General features: G+C 36.8%; 2 protein-coding genes across 5 annotated transcripts in view; one reads left to right on the top strand and one right to left on the bottom strand.

Moving 5' to 3' along the window:
* The first annotated feature begins 9 nt into the window (after nucleotides 1-9).
* ROMO1 (reactive oxygen species modulator 1) lies at nucleotides 10-1,497 on the top strand. The gene is made up of 3 exons (XM_054573829.1): nucleotides 10-130; nucleotides 314-444; nucleotides 1,317-1,497. The coding sequence occupies exons 2-3, from the start codon at nucleotides 314-316 to the stop codon at nucleotides 1,423-1,425; spliced, it is 240 nt and encodes a 79-aa protein (XP_054429804.1). The 5' UTR covers nucleotides 10-130; the 3' UTR covers nucleotides 1,426-1,497.
* Nucleotides 1,498-3,351: 1,854 nt separating this feature from the next.
* Nucleotides 3,352-9,227, bottom strand: part of RBM39 (RNA binding motif protein 39) — a 30,236-nt gene continuing 24,360 nt past the window's right edge. For 2 of the 4 annotated variants that reach the window (XM_054573822.1, XM_054573825.1), the window contains 5 exons: nucleotides 9,158-9,208; nucleotides 6,506-6,587; nucleotides 4,991-5,096; nucleotides 4,425-4,503; nucleotides 3,352-4,327 (listed from right to left, as the gene is read on the bottom strand). In XM_054573822.1, coding sequence (XP_054429797.1) covers nucleotides 4,227-4,327; nucleotides 4,425-4,503; nucleotides 4,991-5,096; nucleotides 6,506-6,587; nucleotides 9,158-9,208 — 419 coding nt within the window. In that variant the 3' untranslated portion in view covers nucleotides 3,352-4,226. The remainder of the gene's footprint in view (nucleotides 4,328-4,424; nucleotides 4,504-4,990; nucleotides 5,097-6,505; nucleotides 6,588-9,157; nucleotides 9,209-9,227) is intronic. The other 2 variants (XM_054573824.1, XM_054573826.1) reach the window with 1 other exon arrangement.

Below are 9,227 nucleotides of genomic sequence, written 5' to 3'. Positions count from 1 at the left end.
TTGCAGACCGTAGCTACGGAGTCCCGGAAGTACTGTTCAGCGCCCCGGAAGCAATTCCTTGGACCACGAGTGGGCTCCGCCTTGCGTTCCGTGTGAGACGTAGAGCTGAACTACCGAGGCCGCGAGCGAGGTGAGGTTGGGGCTCGGGGATCCGAACGCTAAAAGGGTGATGGAATCGGATTAGTCTCTGATTTCTCCTTCCCGAATTTCCTCGAACTCTTATGCACGTTCCCCATCCCCTTTTTCTCTGGCCCCCGCCTGACTCTCGGGATGGCGGCCTGGCCTGCATTTCCTTGATCTTCGAATCTCACAGATGCCGGTGGCCGTGGGTCCCTATGGACAGTCCCAGCCAAGTTGCTTCGACCGCGTGAAGATGGGCTTTGTGATGGGTTGCGCCGTGGGCATGGCGGCGGGGGCGCTCTTCGGCACCTTTTCCTGTCTCAGGTGAGGGGCGCGGGTGGTGACCCCTGGGCGGGACTCCCGGACCTTCCCGCCCCATTCCTGTAACCTGAATAGAGAGCCTAACTCGTTTCAATCTCCTCTCGGTCCTCTGAGCGAGACTGATTTTTCTAACCACCTTCAGCCTGGATGGGCAGGTGGAATCCTCGGTGCTTGAGTGTGTGAACTCTAACCAAACCTCCTCGGTGGCGCCTACTCGCTCTGTAACCTTAGGCAGGTTGAGCCTGCGTTTCAAGTATAGAATGAGGTAATACCTACCTCATAGAGCTGTAAGGACCGAATCAGAGCACAGTTAGCACAGAATCTGGTACATAGTAAGTGCTCAGTAAATGGCTTTTACTGTCGCTGCTATTTCCAATTGTGAGTCGTGAAAGATACTTGTTGAGCAGTATTGTTGTGAACAGGATGGTAGAAACTGAAGCAGATAAACCCTACACCCTAAATGTCATTTTCACCTAATAGACTATTTTTCCAGATTGTAAATTACCATTTACTGAGCACTTGTCAATCACTGTGCTAAATGCTGCAATGTTAACAATTCTGTTGATTCACATTTTATACTTGACACAGCCTGTAAAATGAATCCACCGTGCTTTAAACACTAGGGAACAGTAGGGATCATACACAGACACTCTAGAGGTAAAACCACAGAAAAATGGTTTTCATGTACTTGGCACTGCATTTGCTGCCTTCCAGAAACTAAAGGCAGTCTGAGATCCCATGTGGGAGGGGATAATGTCCTGCCAGACTTCTGGAAAGCTCTATGCATCATTAGAAGCACACGCTGGAAAAGGGTAGTTAACCCTGTACAGTATTTTTGTTCCCATTGGCCCCTTCTTGGTTTCCTCCTCTCTCAGGATTGGAATGCGGGGTCGGGAGCTGATGGGCGGCATCGGGAAAACCATGATGCAGAGTGGCGGCACCTTTGGCACATTCATGGCTATCGGGATGGGCATCCGATGCTAATCCAGGCAGTGGTTGCCCACTTCCACCCCATCCCATCAGTCCCAACCCATGTACTATAATAAAAACTTTGAGTAGTCTTGGTGTGTTGGAGGCATTTTTTTCTCTCAGCCCATTACACAGCTTAGTTAGAGATTTTGTGAGGTAGGCTGAGGTTTCTTTTTCAAGAGACCCATTAATATTTTCCATACCTGGAACCTCTCAGATTCTACTAAGTCCTAATTTTCCATCCCTTCAACGCTGATGTTATCGTTTTAAAGGTGAAAAACTGAAGCTACAAGTGTATTTTACTTCCTCAAGGTCACAGTGCATAAATGGGTTATTTTTAATGACATGGTAATCTAAATATTTGCCCAGACAGCTCCTGGCTTGATCAGAGAACCAGTTACCCACTGTTAAACAAAATGAAACCATCACACTTCTGTACTGTCTCAACTACATCAATCCCAGATGGCTTTTTAAAAAGACTTTGATGGGTAAGGGAGAAAAGGAAAACATCAGTTGCCTCTCTAGTGTCCCAACCTAACACCAACCCCTAACCCAGACTTCTGTTTTGACCAGGAATCAAACCTGCTACCTAATGCTTTGCCAGAGAAGTTGGAGTTCGCAACTTCCTATCAATTGAAGTTGCAATCCTATCAATTGATTCCCATCACAAAGGTCTATTAAATGGCTTGATAGGTAGGTTCTTACTGAATCAAATGCCTCTCATCTACTCAGGCTACATGGAGACCCTTCATAGATTTGTTACAAACTGCCATTACTGTTATCAAAATTTGGAGAAAATAGTAACGTAAGAAAGTATTTGGGGGACACAGGACACTCAGATGCAGCCAAAATCGGGAATTACCAGAATAGCAACAGCAGCTACATTTCCCAAATAGGATGTCATGAATTACCAGGTTTTCACTCAGAATGGCAATTGCAACTACTTCCTATGGAGCATATTACTAGAGTTGGTGAACTTACATTTGCTTTGAACACTATTAACTCAAATTTTACTGTGGCAGTGAGCTGAATTTTGTTGCCTTTATGGAATATATACCAATGGCATCCTGGCCAGGTGGCTCAGTTGACTGGAACATTTTCCTAAAAGGTTGCCAGTTCTATCTCCCCAGGGGGAGGTGGAGTGGGAAATTGACGTTTCCCTGCTTCTTTAAACTTTGAACATACCTATCTATGGACACCACTGCTGTACCTGAAAAAGCGTAACAGAGCTTCATAGAATCAGGACTTAATAAAAAACTTACCTATGGGTAATTCAGAAAGAAAACAACAGTGTAAGTAGCTCAAGGAACACTGCTGCCCAGTGTTCAAAAAACTTTAATCTTAAAATATTTTTTCACTTTAAATAACTGAAGCAACTAATGCAATTTTTTATTCGAGTTGATATAAAATTGTGATGCCTCCATGTTCAAATGGATTAAATATCTGAATAAATGTGTAAACCGTGTACCTCAGTGCTAGATCAATTCCACAGAAACAGAAATGAGGTGAGGATATCCATATTAGCAGGTAACCATTCCATTACGTGCAACAATGCCTACAGAAAGGTTCAACTTAGAAAAAACTTAAGAGCAGGGTCAAGAGTATAAATGGTGAAGGCTTACTACCCAAGTAAAGTTAAAACTCAAAATCCCGTAATAAAGTAACCAATGCAATCAATTTAGAAAATCACTTAGAACTCATCATTTTTTGTTACTTTTAAATTGTAAAGCATATTTTGGTAAACCCATTGTGATAAATTACCCTAAGCAAAGTGCCAAGATATAGTGATACAGGAACATACAGAGACAACTTAAGGGCATGACTTCATCCAGACTCTGGTAAGAATTTTCCCAAAGCAGCAAATACCAAGTAACTACAAAAGGTCAAAAAGCAACTCTATTTTCGTGTTTCTATGGTTTTAAAACATTTCAAAAATGAAGATTTCTTGTGGCCTTTTTAAGAGAATTTTATTTGAGTGGTTCTTACAAAGATTGTTGCAATATGAAAGTCATTTGTTTGATAGAAATATCAAGCTGTCTTGTCAAACACACTGAAGTAACCCAAAAATATATTTCAGAGCTCACAGAGCTTAAAAAGAGCAAAGATTATATGCAACCAGACAAAACCTATTTCTGCATTTCCTATTTCTTGCTCAGACTGCTTTGCTTACCAGACTGTCACTAAACATCTTGAGGAAATGCAGGGATCATTTTGTTTGGAACCTTAAGACACACCAGAACACATTATTTACAAAGAAACTTTTACAGATACATTAATTGAAAAGATACCATCCAAAAATGGAATTTTGAAACCTTTTCTTGCCAATTGATCAGAATGTGAGATGTTAATCAAACAGCCCTTTAGCTGTCTTGAATTTCCATACACTGTGTATTTCAGAAACCTCTGCTAAACCATTGGCTAAGATCGACATTAGCGAAAATGTGAAATGTAACTGCTGTGTAAAAAGTTAGGCTTCTGAAATGAGACATTAAAAACATCATATCCCTGTCTGCCTTTTTACATTAAGCACATTTGTTTCCCTAGAGCTATTCCTATAGATCTTTAATGTAATTTTCTACATGTACATTTAAAAGGCAGAACAAGAGAACAACAGCTTTGTATACAGTGGGATTTGCTAGTTAGGGAGAATGAGCACACTGAATTCCTGTTAACATTTTTATTTTTTCAAGGTAACAGGAATTGTATACAAATGACAGTAGACCCTTGCCTCTTTATTTTTATCTAAATAAAAGATAACTCAAGATGAATTCTCAAGAAAGAAAAAGAGCTATGTACATAAGGGACTGTATCTTCCTTCATCGTCTACTTGGAACCAGTAGTTGTGTTGCTGTCATAGAATCAGGAAAGAGGTTGTGATAAGTTGGAAGAGGTACATATGCTGCTGTTATCATTTTACCTGTTGGGGAAAGAAAACAAACAGATATGGGTAGTTTAACATCTTCATTTCCATTAATTAGTCTTAATAATCACTTAGAAGAAAAGATCAAACTCACCAGCAAACCACCTGCCATGCAATGCATTGACAGCAGCAATGGCTGCAGCAATTGATGGGCACTTCACATACACATTGCCCTAAAATTAAAAAAAAGAGAGAGAAAAGGGTAAGGGCACTGCCATAAACATCACGAATTTGAATAGGCTTATTCAAGTTGCCTGCAGAAAACTCTGCTCTGTAATAACATATAATTGTTGTACTGCCTAATATGTACACCTAGAACCTTCACTGAGAAATGTTTTTGTTCTCCCAAAGACCTGCCCCTGTACTAACTTTTTTCTATTATTTGAGAACTGCTAAAGAATAAAGATGCCAGGATTTCATGGCAAGATTTCAACACTAGGCAGCAACACTACTTGTCTATAATTCTCTATTATTTTGAAAGTGTCTTTATCTTGGAGGGCGTATATTTAGTTGGCATATTCAAGTTTCCTTCAGGAAAAAAACACTCTAAGGAAAAACAATGATTATAATATGATGCAATTATATGTGAAACTTAAGACAAAGATGATGACAACAACAACAACAACAACATATTTTTGCTTATTTAAAAGATGGAAATACCTGAGCTGAATTTTTATCAACATAAATATGAATAACTCCTCCGTGTTTATTACATTCTTCAATCACATCATCCTTAATCTCTGTATCCCATCCAACTTCTTCCTCTCTGTAAGAAAGTATTAATAGCTTTATTAGATACTGTTCCAACTCAAAAATGTTACATATATTTTCATCCGTATGAAAAAATTTTTTAAATGCATCCTTTTACTTAAAAAAATCATTTTTAGTGCCCTGCCTGCTGTGGCTTGGTTAGATGAGCATCATCCTGCAAAGCAAAAGGCCTCAGTATGATTCTAGTCAGGGCACATGCCTGCGCTGCAGGTTTGGTCCCCATTCAGGGAGCCTGCAAGAGGCAACCAACTGACATTTCTCTCCCTCTCTCTGTCCCCACCCCCCACTCTCTAAAAATAAAATCTTAAAAAAAAAAAAAATGTTGTTAGCAAGCATAGGGCACTAGAGGAAATAAAAATTATATAAACATTGTTTCTAACCAAGCTTATACATTTTTAACACTGTCATTTAGTTTACTGACATTTTTCCAGTGATACTTACACCAACAGTTTATATCAATTTCATAGACAAAGCTAATAGCTTCCAAGGCTCTTTCTATGGTAAACTATAAACTAATATAAATGCAAACAGCATGTTATAATTATAGTTATTGTATGAAACACATTTCCTCAAACATAATGGTTGACCTATCAAATTAACAAAACCCCCTACACATTTTTATATTAGATTTATTAACATGACTTAAACCCAACAAGATGTACACTAAATAATAAATGGCATTCTAATCACTGGGTAAGAAGTAGAGAACAAATATTTCTAAATTCACAGCAAGCACTAATAAGAAAATCTGAGGATACTTGTCTGCTGTTAGACTGAAATTAAGTTTAAAATTTCAAAGCCCAGAAATGACAAGAGTAAATTGGTGATCAAAATAAATACTGATACAAACTTTACAGAAAACTACTTAGAGGGGAAAGTAGTGGGGGGAAGGCGGAGACAAATGTATTTGGAAAAATAATTAAAAAACAACAACTACTTAGATATGAAAAATTTAACATCTACATAGCTCTCAACTTAATTCCAATCTTACAAACATATCCAAAGAAAAACATTAGCAATGGCCTTGGCTCATTTTTTTTAGCCAAGTGGACTGAGCTCTGGCCTGTGAACAGAAAGATCACCAGTTGATTGCCAGTCACGGCACATGCCTGGGTTGTGGGCCAGTCCCCCAGTTGTGGGTATACAACAGGCAACTGATCGATGTATCTCTCACACATCGATGTTTCTCTCCCTCCCTTCCCCATCCCTAAAAATAGTCTTTAAAAAAACTTAAAAAAAAAAAAAAGGATCAGCAATGTGCAGAAAAATTATGCTAAAAAGATCAAAACCGTTAGATTATTTGAACTATAATATATACAAATCATGCTAAGCGTTAATTCAGGAAAGTTAAATATTAAAGGTTTTACAGTGCCCTTTTGAACCTGACCAAAGTGTATTACTTACGTTTGAGGATTAAACATGTTAGAGAGCTGAAAACACTGTGTTGCAAGAGGTTGAACAGAGGCAGCTGCAGCTAAAGCTGAAGCTATTAAAAAAAAAAAAAAAAAAAAAAGGGAAATTAGTTTCATGGAAAATGTATCAGAATAAAACAAAACCAAAAAACCCCACTAAACCAAAGTATGAAACTAGGATATAGTCAAGCCAGCCACTTCACTAATTTACCTTATTTAATAATGGTATCAAAGTATGTAATAGTATCCCACTTTAGTTGCTGGAAAACAGGCAACATTTGAAGTGGCTGATCTTGAGAAAGTTGGGAGTTTTATTCTTACAAAGAAAATTTAAATTTATGTGTAATCAAAATTCAACTACACAAATATCAATACAAATCAACCCAGAAAGGTAAAGGATAAATTTGAAACACAGACTTTGTAGCGCTACTGGAGTTTATACCGAGAAGCAGGGAATAATAAAAATACAATCTTAAAATACCAAATAAGGCCATAGCCAGGTAGCTCAGTTGGTTAGAGCGTTATCCTGATAAGCCACGGTTGCTGATTCAATCTTTGGTTAGGGACACATAGAAAAAGCAACCAATCAATGAATAAGAAAGTGGAACAAAAAGTCAATGCTCTCTCTTTTCTTTCATTAAACAATATTTTATTTATTTCTAGAGAGAAGGGAAGGGAAGGAGAAAGAGGGAGAGAATTATGTGCAAGAGAAACATCAACTGGTTGCCTCACACACTCCCAACTCGGGACCTGGCCCCACAACCCATGACGTGCCCTGACCAGGAATTGAACTAGAGATAGAGACTTCTGTTTGCACAACCCACTGAGCCATACCACTGAGGGTGATGTTTTCTCTCCCCCCCCCCCAAATCAATGAATTAGTACAATGCACATAAATCTATACCCGTTTGTTTTATCTGCCCATGAATATAGTTATAATTTTAAAAAACACGTAAACATTAGGGGGAAAGTAGGGGACATTTGTAACGGGATCAATAATAAAAAAATTAAAAACAAAGTGGGAATAAATTAAAAATATAAACAGTATAAAAACACTTAAAAATTAGACACATAAAACCAATCAAGCATTTAAGATTTAATATCCTAGTATTATAAATCCTATTAGAAAATCAAATCAGTGTTTTATAAATTAGTGTTTTTTTAGCACAAGAAACACTAAAATTAAGACTGTAATATGCACTACATTAAAAACAAACAAAAAACAAAAAACAAAACTACTGGACACCAATATCTAGGCTCAACATTTTAAACTCATATTGGTTTTAAGTTTGAAGAGCAGTCTCCAATACAGCTGTGCCATTGTTTTTATGTGATTTATAAAACATTACCAGTAGCTGTCATACAACTCACCGTAACCATAACATTTGACCAAATTTCATTCCAATACATAACAAACAAAGCTAAGGATAAAATAGTGCATTAGAAATTATAATTAAACGTTCACCTGAGGAAGTTATCAGAAATATTCCACTGAATAAAAATTATAGCTGTGCATGAAATACATTAAAAAAAGATTGTTTCTGAAAATTGTTTTTTGCTTATTCTTTTACTGAAAAAGAAATAAGCAATTTTCTTTATAAAGCTTTATATTAAAATACAAATGCTAAAGTAACTAACACGTGAAATTCTACTGGAGAAAGTTAAAAGATGCAACCATTCTTTTAAGAATAAATAAAGCCCGCTGTGTTCCTTATCATAAACAAATAGAAATATGTTTAGGAAAAAAAACTAAAAGGTCATTACAAGATAACTGAAAACTTTATTTTCCCACTTTCTCAAATTAACTATATTACAAATACTAAAATATATTTAGAATAATGTATGCTAGAAGTATTGCAGCTTAATACTAGATGAATGCAGAACACAATAAATTCAGCATTACAAATATTAATAGGAAAACACACTAGCGCAACTTTTAATTATCTGTTAGGGAAGAAAAGGATTGAGTACAACTGTCCCATTTGCTGGTTATACACTTAATTTCTGTCTATCAAGAAACATGGCAGACCTTTCTCATTGAGAATCGTTTCCATAAATAACTTGAAATATACTTTATAAAAGATGGATATTCAATTTGCTCAACAGCGAATGGGTCTATCAAACAGCAGATATTTACATGGTAATTAAAAACAATGAAAAACAGCCTACTTTATAAATCATGACAGTCTCTGAAATCTGCATATAATTTTGTTCTGGGTCATTTTCTTATTGCTTAGTACTGCATATACAATCACTGGAGTTAGAGCCAGTTTTTCCATCTTATATTAACACAGACTCTATGTTCTGAAAGATTTGTCTAAATGACAAATTTCACTTTCTTACTTCTGTGTAAATTTACTAACAATCTGTACACAAAAGTAAGCACAAAAGGCTGAAAATAATTCTAAGCAAGCTAAGGCCCAGAAAAGCACAAGACAATTTCATTTTCTTCATCCATGCAATTAAAGTTTGGATTAGGTCTTCTAAAACATACATACATTAGCAGTTAAGCTGTGTATATATTGTCATTCTGCCAAAATTGGGTCCAAAATACAGATTACGATAGTAAATATGATATAATATAAGCAACTATGTCTTGCTACATTTACATTTATTTTAAAGACAAATAAAAAGCTCAACTCACCTTCAGTCTGTTGGGAAAGTCTTGTTTGCAAATCTATAACAAAAGAGAATTCTACAGCTCAGTGCAGGAA

The sequence above is a fragment of the Pteronotus mesoamericanus genome, unplaced genomic scaffold (genome assembly GCF_021234165.1).
Source record: "Pteronotus mesoamericanus isolate MK-2021 breed Mesoamerican mustached bat unplaced genomic scaffold, CSHL_Meso_final contig_25, whole genome shotgun sequence".
Taxonomy (NCBI): Eukaryota; Metazoa; Chordata; class Mammalia; order Chiroptera; family Mormoopidae; genus Pteronotus; species Pteronotus mesoamericanus.
This window is presented reverse-complemented; position numbering and strand designations above follow the sequence as displayed.